We start from the raw sequence: 21,446 nt of genomic DNA on the forward strand, positions 1-21,446 counted from the left end.
TAAAAAATGTCTTGTATCGAAACATGATTTTTTCAAAAAAATTTGCATGGGCGGCCGCCAATTTTGCTCTGTGTTGTGTGCTTACGTTTTTTTAACAATTCATTATTGTTTGGGTTATTAGTTTTTTACAATTTTTAGGGTTATTTTGAAATAATGAAATAATGTGTGTGTGTGTGTGCGTGTGTGCGTGTGCGTGCGTGCGTGCGTGTGTGTGTGTGTGTGTGTGTGTGTGTGTGTGTGTGTGTGTGTGTGTGTGTGTGTGTGTGTGTGTGTGTGTGTGTGTGTGTGTGTGTGTGTGTGTGTGTGTGTGTGTGTGTGTGTGTGTGTGTGTGTGTGTGTGTGTGTGTGTGTGTGTGTGTGTGTGTGTGTGTGTGTGTGTGTGTGTGTGTGTGTGTGTGTGTGTGTGTGTGTGTGTGTGTGTATGTATGTGTGTGTGTGCGAATGTCACGCTTTTGATCGAATTTCACGATTTTGATGATCTTAGTATCAAATGAAAGGTCTAGTTACCTCATAGGTCGCTATTGAAATTCATATTGATCGGACTTGCAGTTCAAAAGTTATGTATAAAAATACGAAAAATAAGAGACTTCATTTTCTTAGCGGTCCCTCAACCGTTTTCAACAAAATTGATTGCAAATGAAAGGAGACCTTCTAAAAGCTATAATCTCCAATAATCAAGGGCCGATTGTATTCAACGTATATGCGTAAATACGTATGTATGCGTATGTGTATGTATGTGTGTATGTGGCTATGTATGTGCGTGCCATTTGCACAATTTGGCAATACAAGATAGGTGAGAAACATTTTATTTGTTATTTTCATTCTAATAAATGGATTTTTTCATATAAATTTATACAAATTTTGCGCATATCGGATCGCTCGTGCCATCAAAACAGACTAGCGCTGGAAAAACCATTATTTTTGCCATTCTTAAGCATGTTTATGGCGCTACTTTTGTACTGTTTCTTTGATCTTCGAGAGAAAAATACATTTTAACTACATAGTTTAGTAAAACCCTCCATCATGAGATGTGAATTCGATTTGATTTCTTTTTATTTCGCATTGTAAGTTAGCTTTGCGTAAAAAATAAAGTATTAGAAGTGCATTGGTGTATCAAATATGTCAGTTTATATAGTAGCAAATCATGTTGGGTTTATTAAACTTGATCAAGCAAAAGAAATCAAATTTGGCATGTGGGTGTTTTTGGAAGCAGGAATTTATAAGGACTCTCATACAAATAAAACAGAAATTTTTGCGTATGTGCAATATTTTCTGCTATGTAACAAGCGGTAAGCTGTGAAAGTTTAACCTAGTTTAACCTTCTTGGACCGAAAACAGTGAATCGACGCCACTAACGTACGTGTCTGTTGCCGTTCATGTCAAAAGAGAAGGACATTCGAATGGCACGTCATATTTGCGATGAACGTGTTTTGGCTTTAATGTTATTTGTAACCAATTGCCCTTTTAAAGGCCATAAACGAGTTAAAGTAAGATTATTGAAACATGTCCAGCTACGCATAATCATATTTAATACAATAATCTGTGGGCTGGTCAATTATTACTATTTCAACCTTTATGTTGCACACAAATGATTTTTAAAAGAAATCTCGATGTCTCAATGGTTGCAGGCGTTGTACTTATGAACCCCCGCCCACGTATTTTCAAAGCCACCATTGCTTTTAATGAAGAATTGAATCTGAATATTTCGCTCTTCTTTTTTAAACATTCACTTAAACAATGGCACTCACAGATTCTTATAAACATACATATGCCAGATATACAGTTTACATTAGTCTTTTATCTAATGATCTGATATAGTCCTACGTCACCCTTTCGTACAACCCTTAGGGCTTTATACATTGTAGTTTCTTCAGATAAATGAAAACCATTTATCCAAAACCAGACATCATAGCTTAAAATTAACATCTGACACTATGATTTTACCTAAACAACATATCCCTAAAATTTATGTTAAACTTTCAAATATAGAAAAACGAAATCTGCATGTTGGCGTACGAATACGGATTTGTATCACTGTATATAAAAAAAACTCACGCAATCTTTACAGGTGTTCATGTGCCCAGTAATATACGGTATCAATACAATATGAAGATATAAGCGTTACGGTCAACATTTCCCGGGCAGGATCAAAAAGCAAAATAATATAAAAACAATGTCTGTCTGTCTGTCTGTCTGTCTGTCTGTCTGTCTGTCTGTCTGTCTGTCTGTCTGTCTGTCTGTCTGTCTGTCTGTCTGTCTGTCTGTCTGTCTGTCTGTCTGTCTGTCTGTCTGTCTGTCTGTCTGTCTGTCTGTCTGTCTGTCTGTCTGTCTGTCTGTCTGTCTGTCTGTCTGTCTGTCTGTCTGTCTGTCTGTCTGTCTGTCTGTCTGTCTGTCTGTCTGTCTGTCTGTCTGTCTGTCTGTCTGTCTGTCTGTCTGTCTGTCTGTCTGTCTGTCTGTCTGTCTGTCTGTCTGTCTGTCTGTCTGTCTGTCTGTCTGTCTGTCTGTCTGTCTGTCTGTCTGTCTGTCTGTCTGTCTGTCTGTCTGTCTGTCTGTCTGTCTGTCTGTCTGTCTGTCTGTCTGTCTGTCTGTCTGTCTGTCTGTCTGTCTGTCTGTCTGTCTGTCTGTCTGTCTGTCTGTCTGTCTGTCTGTCTGTCTGTCTGTCTGTCTGTCTGTCTGTCTGTCTGTCTGTCTGTCTGTCTGTCTGTCTGTCTGTCTGTCTGTCTGTCTGTCTGTCTGTCTGTCTGTCTGTCTGTCTGTCTGTCTGTCTGTCTGTCTGTCTGTCTGTCTGTCTGTCTGTCTGTCTGTCTGTCTGTCTGTCTGTCTGTCTGTCTGTCTGTCTGTCTGTCTGTCTGTCTGTCTGTCTGTCTGTCTGTCTGTCTGTCTGTCTGTCTGTCTGTCTGTCTGTCTGTCTGTCTGTCTGTCTGTCTGTCTGTCTGTCTGTCTGTCTGTCTGTCTGTCTGTCTGTCTGTCTGTCTGTCTGTCTGTCTGTCTGTCTGTCTGTCTGTCTGTCTGTCTGTCTGTCTGTCTGTCTGTCTGTCTGTCTGTCTGTCTGTCTGTCTGTCTGTCTGTCTGTCTGTCTGTCTGTCTGTCTGTCTGTCTGTCTGTCTGTCTGTCTGTCTGTCTGTCTGTCTGTCTGTCTGTCTGTCTGTCTGTCTGTCTGTCTGTCTGTCTGTCTGTCTGTCTGTCTGTCTGTCTGTCTGTCTGTCTGTCTGTCTGTCTGTCTGTCTGTCTGTCTGTCTGTCTGTCTGTCTGTCTGTCTGTCTGTCTGTCTGTCTGTCTGTCTGTCTGTCTGTCTGTCTGTCTGTCTGTCTGTCTGTCTGTCTGTCTGTCTGTCTGTCTGTCTGTCTGTCTGTCTGTCTGTCTGTCTGTCTGTCTGTCTGTCTGTCTGTCTGTCTGTCTGTCTGTCTGTCTGTCTGTCTGTCTGTCTGTCTGTCTGTCTGTCTGTCTGTCTGTCTGTCTGTCTGTCTGTCTGTCTGTCTGTCTGTCTGTCTGTCTGTCTGTCTGTCTGTCTGTCTGTCTGTCTGTCTGTCTGTCTGTCTGTCTGTCTGTCTGTCTGTCTGTCTGTCTGTCTGTCTGTCTGTCTGTCTGTCTGTCTGTCTGTCTGTCTGTCTGTCTGTCTGTCTGTCTGTCTGTCTGTCTGTCTGTCTGTCTGTCTGTCTGTCTGTCTGTCTGTCTGTCTGTCTGTCTGTCTGTCTGTCTGTCTGTCTGTCTGTCTGTCTGTCTGTCTGTCTGTCTGTCTGTCTGTCTGTCTGTCTGTCTGTCTGTCTGTCTGTCTGTCTGTCTGTCTGTCTGTCTGTCTGTCTGTCTGTCTGTCTGTCTGTCTGTCTGTCTGTCTGTCTGTCTGTCTGTCTGTCTGTCTGTCTGTCTGTCTGTCTGTCTGTCTGTCTGTCTGTCTGTCTGTCTGTCTGTCTGTCTGTCTGTCTGTCTGTCTGTCTGTCTGTCTGTCTGTCTGTCTGTCTGTCTGTCTGTCTGTCTGTCTGTCTGTCTGTCTGTCTGTCTGTCTGTCTGTCTGTCTGTCTGTCTGTCTGTCTGTCTGTCTGTCTGTCTGTCTGTCTGTCTGTCTGTCTGTCTGTCTGTCTGTCTGTCTGTCTGTCTGTCTGTCTGTCTGTCTGTCTGTCTGTCTGTCTGTCTGTCTGTCTGTCTGTCTGTCTGTCTGTCTGTCTGTCTGTCTGTCTGTCTGTCTGTCTGTCTGTCTGTCTGTCTGTCTGTCTGTCTGTCTGTCTGTCTGTCTGTCTGTCTGTCTGTCTGTCTGTCTGTCTGTCTGTCTGTCTGTCTGTCTGTCTGTCTGTCTGTCTGTCTGTCTGTCTGTCTGTCTGTCTGTCTGTCTGTCTGTCTGTCTGTCTGTCTGTCTGTCTGTCTGTCTGTCTGTCTGTCTGTCTGTCTGTCTGTCTGTCTGTCTGTCTGTCTGTCTGTCTGTCTGTCTGTCTGTCTGTCTGTCTGTCTGTCTGTCTGTCTGTCTGTCTGTCTGTCTGTCTGTCTGTCTGTCTGTCTGTCTGTCTGTCTGTCTGTCTGTCTGTCTGTCTGTCTGTCTGTCTGTCTGTCTGTCTGTCTGTCTGTCTGTCTGTCTGTCTGTCTGTCTGTCTGTCTGTCTGTCTGTCTGTCTGTCTGTCTGTCTGTCTGTCTGTCTGTCTGTCTGTCTGTCTGTCTGTCTGTCTGTCTGTCTGTCTGTCTGTCTGTCTGTCTGTCTGTCTGTCTGTCTGTCTGTCTGTCTGTCTGTCTGTCTGTCTGTCTGTCTGTCTGTCTGTCTGTCTGTCTGTCTGTCTGTCTGTCTGTCTGTCTGTCTGTCTGTCTGTCTGTCTGTCTGTCTGTCTGTCTGTCTGTCTGTCTGTCTGTCTGTCTGTCTGTCTGTCTGTCTGTCTGTCTGTCTGTCTGTCTGTCTGTCTGTCTGTCTGTCTGTCTGTCTGTCTGTCTGTCTGTCTGTCTGTCTGTCTGTCTGTCTGTCTGTCTGTCTGTCTGTCTGTCTGTCTGTCTGTCTGTCTGTCTGTCTGTCTGTCTGTCTGTCTGTCTGTCTGTCTGTCTGTCTGTCTGTCTGTCTGTCTGTCTGTCTGTCTGTCTGTCTGTCTGTCTGTCTGTCTGTCTGTCTGTCTGTCTGTCTGTCTGTCTGTCTGTCTGTCTGTCTGTCTGTCTGTCTGTCTGTCTGTCTGTCTGTCTGTCTGTCTGTCTGTCTGTCTGTCTGTCTGTCTGTCTGTCTGTCTGTCTGTCTGTCTGTCTGTCTGTCTGTCTGTCTGTCTGTCTGTCTGTCTGTCTGTCTGTCTGTCTGTCTGTCTGTCTGTCTGTCTGTCTGTCTGTCAACAAACAAAACAGCCTTCAACGAATCCTCGTCTGACACCTTTGAATTAGTTTTCACTATGACACTGGCCCGCGGCGCACCGAAATAAGCAATTTGGAAGCCCCTAGTCCACTCATCACAGTCGCGCTACTGCAGCCAGCGCTCATCAGTTGTCCCGGTCCTGTGTTTGAGAACGGAGAAGGGGTCTTCCAGCTTGATAGTGTAGGCAAGTATTCTTTTTCTGATTTTAATTCGGCAGTTGATATCCCCGCACCTTGTAGGCATTTATTGGCAAACCGTCAACAACTTAATAATGCTGCTGTGTCATCGGAAACACCTGATGACTGTACCTGTGTTAACATTGGTTTACACCCGACGTGGAGAACTGCCGACCAACGAGCCTCTGCACCACTTAGTATTGAACAGAATACTTGTGGCGTTTCGATCATGTACTAGAATGTCCGAGGGCTAAGGACAAAAATCGATGATTTATACGCAGCCGTCACCGCATCGCCTTTTGATGTTATTGTTCTTGTCGAGACCTGGGTCGACGATTTGATTCCTTCAAGCATGCTGTTTGGTCAAGATTATGCTGTTTATCGCGGGACCGCACGGCACTGACGAGCACCAAAAAACGTTCCGCGGGAGTTCTCATTGCTGTTAAGAATACCGTCCCATCCAACCTGATTTCGACTAATAAAGCTAGCATCAAACATGTCTGGGTGTCTGTATGCACTGCAGATGCTAAGTTAATTTTAGGCGCTGTATATATTCCCCCTGACAAGGCATCCGATATGCAAATAATAAATCGGTACATAACCTGTTTAGAATCCGTTACGTCATCTATCGGTTGCTGCGACGCTGTTGCTGTTTTTGGCGATTTCAACCAACCTGGCCTCCGCTGGCTGTGTTCTGAGAACCAGATATGCTCCGTTGAAATTGAAACCTCAACTTTAACTCGCGCCAATACAGCATTGCTAGATGGAATGAGCTCCAACAACATGGGACAAATGAATCCTTTCAAAAACCGCTATGGCAACACATTAGATCTATTGTTCGTCAATGAGGAGATTTCGCACTCGATTGTTATCGATGACGCTTGCGACCCCCTCGTTACAATCGACAGCTGCCACCCACTATTCACGTGCATGTTTTATGGAAGTGATTTTTCATCGGAGCTTGTTGACCAAGATTTTGATGATCAAGCGCTTAATTTTAGAAAAACTGACATTAGACAATTAAGCCAGTATCTATCGCAAATCTCCTGAGACCATGTAACCGAATGCTTGGATCTCAACATTGCAGTCGGCTACTTCACTAGTACTCTCCAGCATGCATTCACAATGTACGCTCCTGTCCAAAGACCTCCAAAGAAACCGTTATGGTCTAATCCCGAGCTACGCTATAGAAAAAGATGCTGCAATGCCGCGCTTAAATGTTATAGACAACATCGTACAGCAATTAATAAATTGTCGTTTCCCAATGCCAGCCGCTGTTACCGATGCTTAAACTGCTTACTTTATCAACGCCATGTTGCCTCCACGGAACTAAATCTTAAACGCAACCCAAAAGGCTTTTGGAATTTTGTAAAATCCAAGCGGAAAGAGTCAGGATTACCATCGTCGATGTTCTTGGATGAACGTACAACTAGCACAACGATTGATAAATGCAACCTTTTTGCTACTTTCTTTAATTCAGTCTTCCACGGTGATTCCGGCAAAGTCGGAGACGCTTTAGAATATACACCCAGTAATACTGTTGATGTGGACATCTTCGAAGTGACGCCTGAAATCATGAACAATGCTATTCAAAAACTGAAAACTTCATATAAACCAGGACCGGATGGAATTGCTGCATGCATCCTAAAAAAATGCTTTGCTCAACTGCTTTTACCGTTAATGCACCTTATAAATATGTCTCTTAGAAAAGCAACTTTTCCAACCTGCTGGAAAGCTTCATTTATGTTTCCCGTACATAAAAAAGACAGCAAGCATGATATACGCTGTTACCGAGATATTACCTCTCTCTGTGCCTGCTCCAAGCTTCTTGAGATCATCGTATCAAAATATTTGTTTCACCAAACTAAGCACTACATCTCAACGAACCAGCATGGTTTTTAAAGGTTGTTCAAAGTTATTGACAGCATTTATGATTGTCATTTCCTCCAAACTTTACTTGACAAATTTGCTGAGTGGTGTAGAGTTAATGGAATGCAAATTAATATCGCTAAGTGTTGCACTATTAGCTTCCATCGTAAAAAGAGCATCTTATCATTTGACTATGCTATTAACGGAGAACAATTGAACAGAGTACAAACTATTCGAGACCTTGGAGTGACTCTAGACACTGGCCTTGCGTTTAGAAATCACTACGAAAGTATTATCGAAAAAGCTCGCCGTCAACTCGGATTTATTAGCAAAGTTGCCAGAGAATTCAAGGACCCGTATACATTGAAATGTCTATATGTCTATATCTTGTTCGACCGTTACTGGAAACCGCTTCAGTAATATGGGACCCTTCACGCTATGTCTGAAGGCACTTATTATTTAACTTACATGTACCTCAGATTTCTCTTCATTTTTCATTCATCAAAACAATTAATTTAGAACAGGGCTTAAAATATTCTATCTTGGGTTTTTTGAAAAATTCAATTTTCAAGGTTATTTAGGGGTCATTCCCTCTCAAGTGATCATATCCGTTGTAGTTGACCACATCCGATTTCAACCAAATTTGGTATAATTGCTCATTCCGACCCCACCTTCATTTTCCCAAAGTTTTGTACGGGTTTATCAATCCCCCTTGCAGTGACGCTTCTCCATTTTTCCAGATTTTCGAAAATACTCATTTTTCACTGCATGTCACTGCAAGGGGGATTGTTCAATCTATACAAAACTTAGAGAAATTAAATGTGGGGTCGGAATAGGCTATTATACCGAATTTGGTTAAAATCGGAGGTGGTCGATTACAACGAATATGATCTCTTGAGAGGGGATGACCCCTAAATAACCTTGAAAATTGAATTTTTCAAAAAACCCAAGATAGAATATTTTAAGACCTTCTCTAAATTAATTATTTTGATTAATACTAACATCTTGTGAAGAAAAATCTGAGGTGCATGTGAGTTAACTAATAAGTACCTTCGGACATAGCGTTCCTTTATCACAGCTCCACTACCGCGCGAATTGAAGCCGTTCAAAAAAGGTTCGTCAGGTTCGCTCTGAGAAACTTACCAAGGAATAATGCCCTGATTTTGCCACCATACGAAAATCGATGCGCATTGATTGGGATGGAAACTCTAAAGCAGCGAAGAAAACGGGCTAAGGCCATCTTTATTGGAAAACTGTTAACTGGTGATATTGATGCACCGAAGCTTCTTGAACTCATTGATCTGAACGTTCCCGGGTACCAGCTACCAGCCGTGCAGAGTTCCTGAGACTTCCGTTGGGTAGACAAGTTTATACCATAAATGAGCCAGTTCGAGCGATGATGGATGTTTTTAATGGTGTATCGCACCTTTTTGATTTTAATGTGACAAACAATGAATTTAAAAATAGACTGTTACGATTTGTATTTAGATAATAAGATAGTTCATTAAGACAATTCGTCGGATGGAATAAATAAATCTATACCTATAAAAAAGGATTTCTGTCTGTCTGTCTGTCCGTATGTTCCTTATAGAATCGAAAACTACTGAACCGAGCGGCGTGAAAATTTGCACATAGGGGTTTTTGGGGCCAGGGAAGGTTCTTATGATGGTTAGAGACCCCTCCCCCCACTAAGAGGGGGGGGGGCTCCCATACAAATGAAATACAAATTTCCTCATAACTCCAGAACTAATCAAGCAAATGGAACCAATTTTTTTTTTCTATGGTGAATTGAGACCCCTTTCCTCTTTAGGAGAGGAATAATGACCTCTCTCCCTTTTGAGAGGGGGGGCTTCCATACAAATGAAATACAAATTTCCTCATAACTCGAAAACTAATCAAGCAAATGGAACAAAATTTGATATGTGGGTGTTTTTGGAGACAAGAATTTTTTCTATGCTGAATTGAAACCTCTCCCCACTTAAGGAGGGGGGGGGCTCCTATACAAATGAAATACAAATTTCCTCATAACTCGAGAACTAATTAATCAAATGGAACCATATTTGGCATGTGGGTGTTTTTGGAGGCATGAATTTTTTCTATGATGAATTAGGGCCCCTTACCTTTTTAGGAGGGGGGGCTCCCATATAAAAGAAAAATAAATTTCCTCATAACTCCAGAACTAATCAAGGGAATGGAACGAAATTTAGCATGTGGGTGGTTTTGTAGGCAAGTTTTTTTCTATGGTGAATGGAAATCCCTCCCCTCTATAGAAGGGGAATAATGACCCCTCTCCCTTTTAAGAGGGGGAGCTTCCACACAAATGAAATACAAATTTCCTCATAACTCGAGAACTAATCAAGCAAATGGAACAAAATTTGACATGTGGGTGTTTTTGGAGGCAAGAATGTTTTCTATGGTGGATTGAAACCTCTCCCTGCCTTAGAAGGGGAGGTTCCAATACAAATGAAATTCAAATTTCCTCATAACTCTAGAAGTAATTAATCAAATGGAACTATATTTGGCATGTGGGGGTGTTGGAGGCATGAATTTTTTCTATGATGAATTCGGACCCCTTACCTTTTTAGGAGGGGGGGCTCCCATACAAATGAAATACAAATTTCCTCATAACTCGAGAACTAACCAAGCAAATGGAACAAAATTTGACATGTGGGTGTTTTTGGAGGCAAGAATGTTTTCTATGGTGGATTGAAACCTCTCCCTGCCTTAGGAGGGGGGGCTCCAATACAAATGAAATACAAATTTCCTCATTACTCTAGAAGTAATCAAGCAAATGGAACCAAATTTGGCATGTGGGGGGGGGGGGTTTGGAGGCAGGAATTTTTTTAATGATGGTTTGAGACCCCTCACCCCTGTGGTAGGGGGATAAGGACTCTCATACAAATAAAACAGAATTTTTGCGTAACTCAAAAACTAATCGAACTTGAGAAATTTTAGACTCTTTCATGAAACATTAGTCAATAACAAAACTACCAAAAACTATCAATAGTAACATTAGATGATTCAGCGCGAGACGGCCATAGGCCGCGAGTAGCATTGGGCGATACTGCGATATTCGAATATCGATACTATTTTTGTAAAGGTATCGATCCCGTTGAAATATCGGGCGGCAAGTATCGATACCAATGGTATCGATATCGGTATCGATACACTGACAGGGTGCAACGAAAACCACACTTTTGTTTATTATTTAGCTTAATTTTTTAGAAAATTATATGCGTGCGCTTTTACTACTGTTGATTCTCTTTCGTTCTCATACGAAATCTCGTTAGGAACGAAATAATGGCTGATGTCGGACTGGTCAGGCCTGCGGTTTTAAACTCTTTTGACCGGAAACTGCAACGAATTGCTCAGGATTGCTACAAAATTTATTAGAAAATCTAGTGGAATGATGGAAATGAAAAATAAATTTTAAAAATCGGACAAAAAGTACAAATCCGTTTTCTTAAGTCGGTAAACCGACTTTTTGCATGATTGATCGGTCCCCGGCTTTGCAAGTGAAAAACCGGCCGGGCCGACCAGAAATCGACCACTCAGCCAAGCGCTAGCAAATGCTTTTATATTTTGCGTACGGTTTATGCTTCTTGATATAAATGACTTACGAAGGGAAAAGTAGACCTGACTTAGCTAGAATGCGTCGTTGAATCTGCTTACTCGTATGATTGACGGCGGTTGCCAGAGATCCCTAATTTATGAATTTATCAACCCCTTCCAGTTAATTTCCGTCAAAAGTCATTTCATGCACTCAGGGTTTCTTCACTTAACAACGCAGTTGCGGCTTCATTGACGGTCTAGCGTATCCAACCACATCCATCTTCGAGTGCCAAGACAGCTACCTCCATTGAGGAAAGCAGAGCTTCACCCAGCAACTTGCGAGTTGTCTAATTGATCGCATTTGAAATTAATTTTAAAATCGGAGCTGGAATTGCATTTGAAATTTTGCTTAAAATTGAACCTGAAATTAAACTTGATATTGAACTTGAAATGGGAACTGAAATTTAACTTAGAATTGAGCGTGGCATTATGCTTAAAATTGAACTTCAAATTGATATTGATGATCAAATGATATTGGACTTCAGTTTGAATCAATTTCAAATTGAATCTTTACTTTAAATAGAGCTGGAAGTAAGACTTTAAATTTAACTTAAAATTAAACTTGAAGTGGAACTTGAATTTGGACTTCAAATCACACTTAAAATTGGACGCGAAGTTAAACTCAAGTTTGGACCATTTCAGACTAGAATATATAAATTGGACTTGGAATTACACATGAAATAGGAATTATAATGAGACATGAAATTGAACTTGAAATAGGACATAATAAAGAACTTGAAATTTTACTAGTAACTAATAGTGAATTGGATGTAAAATTTGACTAGAAATTATACTTACAACTTTGCCAGAAATTGGAGTTAAATCGGACTTATAATTGGATTTGAAATAGGATTTGAAATTGAATTTGATTTTTTTTACATCGCCCTAGAAATCCGACTTTAAATTAGATTTCAAATTGAAATTGAAGTTTTACTTAAAATTTGATTTAAGACTGGAACTAGGAATGCATCTATTTTTGCAGAGTTTATCGAAAAAAAATTAGCTGCCGCATTAATTAGGTACACCTCTTATTTCAATTTCTACGAGTTCGAGGTGGTCGGATAATATCTGCAGCAGAGAAATACGCAGAGGTATTCTTGCCGGAAGTCGTGCTTACTACGAATTCTACAAGACCCTAAAAGCTGGCAAGCTTCATCCCTGTACCAAATGTACCATGTACAAAGCGCAAATAAGACCGATAGTCTACGGGCACGAATCGGGGACAATGCTCGACGGAGACTAGCCACTTTTGGACGTCGTGTGCTTAAGATCATCTTTTTTGGTGTATGTGAGTACGGTCTATGGAGGAAAAACATGAACCACAAGCTGGCGCAGCTTTTCGGCCAACCCAGTATTCAGAAAGTTGCTGAGGCTGGAAGAGTACAATGGCCGGGACATGTGGTGAGAATACCGGAAAACAATCCCGTAAAAATGATGTTTGCCTCGAATTCGGTTGGTACCAGGCGCAGAGGTACGCAGCGTGCTTGACGATTAGACCAAATGGAGCAAGTCCTGCCCAAGTAACCAAGAGTTCGAATAATGGTGTCTAACAAGCGTTAAACAGCTTTATGTATATCAATCTATAACTTGCTAAGCAGCGTCACTTTTAAGTAATTAACCGAACTTTCAAGCTGTCTTGGGTTGACTGCATAGAACGCTAAGCAGCTTCGTAATAAATCTTCAAAAACTAAGAAAAAACAAATTTAGCAGCACTTCTATGTTCTATTTTTATACTTCTACCTAACTTCTATATTCGTTGCATTTGCCTGCTGTTGGGCTTGAACCCGGGTGTTCCGCGTTGTAAACCTATACCGATCCACTGCGTCACCTTTGTCGTATACAAGCGATGTGAATTTTGCCAATGAGTTGTTTTTAAGTAAAAGTTCATTTTAAAACTTGCAGCAGCTTTATGCAGCGCGAGTTAATTATAGAACATAAAGTTTGGAGTTAGGCAATTAACTATAGTAGTGAGATACCGACAGCATATGCTACACAACACAACACAATAATGAAGAGCATTACATTCTAATTTATATTTTTAATTAGAAATGTGCGAGGATTAAATTTATTCAAGTGAAATAATCAATCTCCAATCCTTCAGGTTCTGCTGGTTTGATCACCAGAAATATAAACAAAAAAGCAGCACGCAGAACTTGTCAGAAACTAAAGTTACTTCAGAACTTAATGTAGCATCCTAATAGCTTTGAAGTATCTATGAAGTACTCGCAGCACTTCTTAAAGCATTTAGTTCCACGTATACTTGATATACACTACTAATCACCAAGAAAGTTCCACGGAACTGAATCTGAACTAATTATAAACTTTCGAGTTCGCGTGTCAAGTAATATTCGAACTTTTGGTTGCTTGGGTGGAAAGTGTGGGACATTCGAGAAATTGGAGGCGGACAGCCATGGATCGAGTTTGTTGGCGGAACATTGTTTGCAGGTGGACATATAATATAATGGACATCGCATTAGGATAAGTAAAGTATTTTAGTTTCTCTAGCATTTACTATGAAGGTATCGATACAAATATCGTCGTTTTAGCATCGATACTGGCCGGTATCGGGACTCTCAGTATCGATCCAAAATATCGATGTATCGGCTCAAAAGTATCGATTTTTTCGATACAGATACAGTATCGCCCAATGCTACGCGGCTGTTGCCGGCGACCTGCCGTCGGAAGCGCCGGCCACTGCGGGGGGCAGCCCCCCGTAGAGATCACCTCTATCTAGGTTTATTTATTTTCCTAGATCTACTGACCTCTATTAGTTTCCTTCAGATGGGTTACCCCTGCGAAATGATACTTTCTACGAAAAGATTTTCCGTGACATGGTACATCCTGCCTCCTGCGTAAAGTTTTTCGCGAAATGGTATTCCGCGAAACTCTATATTCCGCGTTATGGTCAACCGAGAATTGGTGTTCCGCAAAATGGTATTCGGCGAAATGATTCGTAATAATGGCGAATATTTAAATGCTATCCGCTTTATTTTATCAGGCTGAGCGATGCGGGGAGTTGTTTTCTACTTTTCTGTGAGGAAAATTTGTAAATTAAAACACCCATGAACTCCTCAGAAACTTGCAAAACTCGAGATTGTGACAAAGGTCATCCGAGATTCACGTGCACGTGCGATTATGTGCAACATAGTTTAATTTGTGGCAATACGAAGTTTGTCGGGTCAGCTAGTAAATAAATAAATAAATAAATAAATAAATAACAGAAATTTTTGCGTAACTCAAAAACCAATCGAACTCGAGAAATTTTAGACTCTTCCATAAAACATAACAGACAATAACAAGACCACCCAAAACTATCTGCAGCCCCCTCAAAAATCACCTCTGTCTAGGTTTATCTGTTTTCCTAGGTCTACTGACCTCTATTTCTTTCCTTCAGTTCGGTCCGAATGAGCGTAAGGTTTTTCGTAAAATGGTATTCGGCGAAATGTTATACAATCACTGCGAATATTTAAGTGCTATCCGCTTTATTTTACCTGGCTAAGTAACGGCGGGATGGTTTTCTACTATACTGTGCGGAAAAATTGGAAATTTATAAATTAAACTACCCATGCTTTCATAGTGACGTAACTGCCAAAATGAATTATCTAAGGTTGAGCTCCTCAGAAACTTGCTAAACTCGAGATTGTGACAGATTCACGATTTATGTACAACACATTTTAATTTGTGGCAATACGAAGTTTGTCGGGTCAGCTAGTTTAAAGATAAAAATAATATCGTCCTAATGATAGGCATAAAAGGCCCGAAACCGGTCGGCGTGAGGTAAAAATGATTTTTCGTTGATATTATTTTTATCTTTAAACTTTGTAAGAGTGATACGTGTTGTCTCTTGTCCACTAATATTCGAATTTCTACGTATAGTTAACAGACCATGAAATTATATTCCGAAAACGTGTCGATTTCTAACTGATAAATGTGTTTGTATAACAAAGGTTCCTTTCACATTAGGTGAATTTAATTGGGTTTTTAGTTATAGTTATTTGTTTGCATTTTTATTTTCTGCGTTGTTGAATAACATTTAATTTCTTGTAGAGGTTATCGAAATAACGTTCTAAATATCTTAATAGGCTTATTTAATTTTAGGTATTGTATCCAAAATACTTCTGTGTTTTGCTGTTGGGCCGAACTCGAAAACGATTTTGTCTGTGGAGCGTGCCAATGAGGTAGGTACAAAAAAATTGCTTTTGATTTTTAATGCAATCAGTAAATATTACGATTACTAAACAAGTAAGATAGCATGATAAAATAGATTGTGAACGTTGGTAAAACTGTCTATCTAGCTAAATCGCATACTGAGTGACACTTACTTTTTCGGCGAGAATCTGTTCATCGAATCCATACCTAATTCGGGAGACGTCACCACGTTTGTCGGTCTTGGGTTGCCGCTCTCCAGTCGTCTCTAACACCCGCTGCTCTAGCATCCACATCAACAGCGCTCATCCAACGGGACCAGGAGTCTACCTAGAAGTCGTCGGCTCAAAAACGCCAAGAGCTCGGCGGTCGCTCTCTTTCAACGTCCACGCTTCGTGGCCATAGAGTACAGCCGGGAGAGTTAGCGTCTTGTAGAGCGTGAGTTTTGCACGGAGCTGCAGGCAACGGGATCTCAGCTGGCTACGTAATGCCTAAAAGGCCATGTTGGCAGCCGCTATCCACTTTTTTACTTCATGACTACCATCGTTGTCACAAGTCACTAACGTACCAAGGTATACAAATTCGTCGACCATTTCAAGTTTCTCAATCTATCACCATCGCAGTTCCAAAATCCGAAGGACTGTACTTTGTTTTGGTAGAATTTTTGGTAAGCCCTATCCTCGCAGCTTCCTCGTTTAGATGCGTCTACACTTCTTCCAAAGCTCTACGGTTAACACCGATGATATCGATTTCGTCCCCAAGCCTTGGGAGTATATGAGATTTCGTGATGATAGTACCGCTTCTCTGTGCGCCTGCCCTTCGAATAGCACCTTCCGATGCAATGTTGAACAGCAAATTCGATAGCCCGTCACCTTACTTCAAACCATCCAAATGAGTCCGAGTCCCACCCGCTAGGCTGACGCTTGATTTTGAACCATCAAGGGTAGCACGTATCAGCCTAATCAGTTTTGTTGGAAAAGCATGTTCAAGCATAGTCTGCCACAGCTCATTTCGTTTAACTGAATCTACGCTGCCTTGAAGTCTATGAACAAATGATGAGTCTGCAAGTTGAATTACCGGAATTTATCGCAAGATGTACATTTGGCCTATCGTAAAGCGTCCCTCTCGAAAACCGCACTGGTATTCACCAACATGGCGAATCAGTCTGAGAAATAAGATGCGGGAGAGAATTTTGTATGCAGAATTGAGAAGGGTAATGCCTCGGTAATTGCTGCTTTCGAGTCGATGGCCTTTGTTGTAAATAGGGTATATGAGACCTTCCAACCAGTCCGTAGGTAGTTCCTTCTCAGTCCATACCTTTAGTATAACCTGATGGATTGCACAATACAGCCGTCCGCTCTTGACTTTCTAAAGTTCGGCAAGAATGCCGTCCTTTCCAGCTGCTTTGCCGTTTTTCAGCTCTCTCATTGCTTTTCTAGCCTCGTCCAGAATTGGTGGATCCGCAGCTTGTCCATCATCCTCAATCGTTATCCTATTTCTGTTAACCGCTTCATCGTGTTCACCAGTGAACAATGCATCGAAATTTTATTTCCAACGCCTGGCCACCTCTAATATTTCAGATATCCCCCATACCCCTCCTTAACGTTGCACATAGCAGGAGTATGCACAGTCCGGTTCCGGATTCCGTTGATTATATTGTAACTTCTCATATCGTGCCTCCAAGCAATTCTCAATGACGTAAAAGAGGAGTTCTCTGATCTTTTCGAGAGGACATATAGAGAGTACCCAGGACATGACATAAAAATAGTCATCGGGGATGCAAATGCACAGGTCAGACGCTGAGAGTTGTTCCGTCCCGTTATTGGTAGAGAAATCTTCCATCCTACCACAAAGGACAATGGCCTGAGGCTAATCAACTTCGCTGCAGCCAGAAGAATGGCTATCTATAGTATCTATTTTGCACCATGGAACATTCAGAAGCGCACCTGAAAACACTCTAATGAAGAGTCTGCTCTCAGATCGACCACGTTCTGGCTGATGTTTTAATGTAGGCAGTAGAGTAGACACACTAATAGCACTGACTTCTTCATGATTTTAATAATTTTATCTTTTATTTGTCTTTGCAGGATTCTATAACTTGTGTACACGGTTTGCGTGTTTATTCGCTATTGTGGACAATTATGGTACATACATACTTACAATTATTTGCAGTTGGAGAAAACAGAGTAAATACATATATTATCTTTTTACGTAATTTAACTGACGAACAGAATCAGGTGTATGAGCTATTAATCTCTTTGTGCTTGAAAATATGATCAAAATGCTGGAATTGGGTTATTCAGTGATTTATTCTCAAATCTGCGGCTTAAAGTTTTTCCAGATGTCATATAAATAAATACAACAAGGTAGTTTCTTACATTGACACATATTGTTTTTTTTTTATCTTTTTAGTATGGGCGAAAAATTACAGAGAGATCGTTTACTTATCAAGTAGTTGGAAACGCAACTTTCTCAGTCGACACATTTTTCTTTATCAGTGGCGTCTTGGTAGTAGTACTATTTTATCGAACATCACAAAATTTTAAAGAAGAAAGAAGCAACGAAAAACGAAATTTTCGTGGTCATCGTTTTCTACAAGAAATTTCAAGAATATTTCTTTCAACACTATACCGATTTCTGCGATTAACTCCTGCATATTTATTTGTTATTATTCTCAATGAGCTTGCATTGAAGTAATCATTCAATAAATTGAAAATACCAGCATTATACTAGTAGCTTTATTTCAGATGGACATATGGACGATCAGTATTTACACCTGGAATTATTGATCATATTACGTGTCATGAATATTGGTGGCGAAACATACTATATATCAACAATTGGTATCCGTTTAGTGAGATGTGCATGATTTGGTCATGGTACCTAGCAAACGATATGCAATTTTATATTATTGCTATAATTATGTTGAGTCTTGCGGTACGGTAAGTAAACATCTGAGTAGTAAACGTTTTGAAATAGTACTGTATAGCGAGAGTACGATATAGTCAGGCAAAAAGATATTCTGACAGTATAGTAGTTTTTTCTTTTCATAATTTTGCTCAGTAGGTTTACAAAGACTGGTAACATTTATTTTATAAAACACTATTTAACTCAGGCATATTTGGTTGCATGGCAATTATTTTCAGAAAAGCATTCCGCTGTGAAGAAAGTGTTCATATACTTTAAATTACCCAAAAATGCACTCAACTTAACTATTAGTTGAAATCTCGGCGTAACTAGTGCCCATTTCTTAGAGAGGAATCTATAGCCCCCGGCATCTTTTCGACCATTTTATTCCTTCGGCACATTAAAATGAAATCTAATAATAGTAATGCAAATGAAAATTACTCTTATTACCTATACGTCATCCCGGGCGAGATTGTGCCAAAAAAGCATATATTTTTGTTCTTTAGCTCAGTATATACACGATTTAGGAACTAAGTTGATTTCAAACCTGTTAATATATACTAAATTGTTCAATTAACAACTACCGTAGAGATGGTTTAGTTACAATGAAACCTAATTTTACTGGAAGTGCATGAACTTTGGCACAATGTCACCTCTTCTAGGGGATGACATTGTGCCAAAAACATAAAGTTAGGCTAAAAACCTAAACAGTGAACATTAGCATGTTTGTAAACAATATACATAAATATTAGCATAAAGTAGTTCATATGGGGCCGTCCATGAACTGAGTGGACTATTGGGGGCAGGGGGTCGGCCAAAACAACGCGTCATACAAAAAGTATGAATGAAAATAACCCGTAGAGTTCTAAATTAACTAAAAATGAGTTCGCAGCCAATGGACAGCCTTTATATAGCCAATAGTATTTCTAGGGTTAACAAGGGGGAGATGTTTGAAGGGGTGTATCCTAAGGGGGCATACCTATTTGATCATTTAACAAAAGTAACCATTACTTCGTTCGAGAACCCCCCTCCTGAAAACTGGCAGTTTATACACGGTATAATATATTCGTCTTATATTAGAGTGTTTATTAAAAGTATCTGAAATTTCCAGAGAAAAAGTAAAAATTAGTATAAATTATTTAGCAGACCTATGATGCTGTTTGCTCCAAAATGGATGATGCAATCTAATCTATCAAAATATTGTGCTCAATAGTAAGGAATGTGAGTGTACTGGTGTATACTAACGTATTTTTGTTATATATGTGAAATCCACAAATTGGAGATATCATTATGGCTTGGCACAATCTCACCCCCATGAAACTCTAAAAGTACAAAGTTTCGAAAAATATTGTTTTCGTAATCAAAACTTAACCAACGCATAACAACCTTTCAATACATTGTAAATGATTACATTATATACCTTCAAAATAGCAAGTTGATGCGATTTCTTGTTTGGGTCCGTTTATGCGGGACATTTTTCACAAGCGTTATTTCCGAGTATTTTTGATCGCGAACTTTTAAACCCTGTTTAGGCTAAATAGTTTGCTGTGTTCCATTCTAAGTTATGAATAAATATGTTATGTTCATCATCATTTTGAATTTAGGTCACCAGTTTGTATAGATATAATAAATTTTCTCAAATATGCGGGACATTTTTTACAAGCGTTATTTCCGACGATTAGAATTATAAGACTATTTTTACCTCTATTTAAGAAAAAATTCTTAGACATAGTTATCAACGATACCAGAGCCGAACTCCCTTCCAAAAGCAACGACATAATAATACAATAATAACAATAATACCTAAATAGTTCGAACAACGGAAATACACAACACAAGGCAAAACTGGCGACTGTTGACGCATTTTTTTTTTTTTTTTTTGAAGAATTATACTTTGGTGTAAGACAATTTTGATATAAGACAACTTTTTGAAATTAATTTGTCTTATATCGAGGTATCCCTAAAGTTTACTATTTTTACCTTTGTTATACTATAACAAAGGTTTAGGAATTGGTCGAAAAACACGAAATTAATCCGAGGCCCGGAGGGCCGAGCCGCATATACCAGTCGACAGGGTTCGACGAACTGAGCAATGTCTGTGTGTGTGTGTATGTATGTGCGGGGCGCAACTTTTCTATCGCCTGTTTCTCGAAGATGGCTGAACCGATTTGTTCGCTATTACTTTTGTTTGAAAGATATTATTGCCTAGTACATCACTATTGAACTGTTTCGAAGTTCGACATTTCGTTTAAAAGTTATAAGTAAAAAAGTAAAAATTACGTGACACGATTTTCTCCGGAACCAAATGACCGATTTCAACGATCTTGGTATCAAATGAAAGCTCTTATTAACGCTAAATTTTTCGGGTAAGTTGTAGTAGTAGTTGAAAAGTTATGCTTAAAAAACCTGTTTTGACAAGGTTATAATTATCGCCTGTTTCTTAGAGATGACTAAACCGATTTAGGCGCTATTAGTCTCATTTGAAAGGTAATATAACCTAATAGATCACTATTGATTTGTTTTTTGATTGGAAGTTTATTTTGAAAGTTATGAGCAATTGAACACAAACACAACACATTAAAACTTACAATAATTTATAACGATTTCATCCAAGATGATTTATCTAGTTTGAATTATTTTGGTATCAAATTAGAGATTTTCATGCTGCAAATATATCTGCAAAATTTCGGAAGAATCGGCTTTGCCGATCAAAAGATATAAACCCTCCAACACTCGCGCCAACTTTTGTAATACGGTTACTCGCGCGCACAATGGCCCAAAGCCAAAAAGACATGCGCACTAGAATTTTGACTGGGAAAACTTGGTTTTAGGTTTATGGAAGGTTTATGAAGAAACGAGAGAAAATTCCAGGGCCAATCGCGGTACACGTCACATGCTGATTGCTTCGTTTCTGTTATGTCGGTTTATGCTGATCTATTTTCCCAACAATTTAAAGTATTAATGCATTGACTAATTATGACGTTTTGCTCATAACCAGGGACCGAAACGGTTACACTTTTTCTGTTACATTTACCAGCATGCAATGCCATGTCAGACTCCTAACCAATACCATCGCTCTGTGCTGTTTCTGTACCGGCAGTGCCTATCTTATAAGTGTCGAGACTAGCCAGAATATATACATGATAATAAGCAAACATTTTCATACGTTAGCCGACCATTCACACAAAATGTCGTGTAGAAATGACATGCATTCGCCGCTTTTTACTTACAGTTATAGTTGAAATAGTATAGTGAAGTGATAGAGAATAAGATGTATTGGGAACCTTCTTATTTAAAACCGTGTTGTTTGGGGGAAAGCTGTATGTTTGGCTTACGGACGCAAAGCAGCAAAAGAGAATACAAAAAAGTGTCTCCAAGACGGGTGACACTTTTTCCCCCATATCGAAGAGTGTCTGACATGTAGA

At 39.9% G+C, this 21,446-nt stretch overlaps 1 protein-coding gene across 1 annotated transcript in view; it reads left to right on the top strand.

Moving 5' to 3' along the window:
* Window positions 1–21,446, top strand: part of LOC128741459 (nose resistant to fluoxetine protein 6-like) — a 132,230-nt gene that overhangs the window by 8,171 nt on the left and 102,613 nt on the right. Inside the window, exons 2-5 of the mRNA XM_053837286.1 lie at window positions 15,067–15,146; window positions 17,202–17,300; window positions 17,527–17,807; window positions 17,862–18,056. Coding sequence (XP_053693261.1) covers window positions 15,067–15,146; window positions 17,202–17,300; window positions 17,527–17,807; window positions 17,862–18,056 — 655 coding nt within the window. The remainder of the gene's footprint in view (window positions 1–15,066; window positions 15,147–17,201; window positions 17,301–17,526; window positions 17,808–17,861; window positions 18,057–21,446) is intronic.

This window comes from Sabethes cyaneus, chromosome 3 (assembly GCF_943734655.1).
Source record: "Sabethes cyaneus chromosome 3, idSabCyanKW18_F2, whole genome shotgun sequence".
Classification (NCBI taxonomy): Eukaryota; Metazoa; Arthropoda; class Insecta; order Diptera; family Culicidae; genus Sabethes; species Sabethes cyaneus.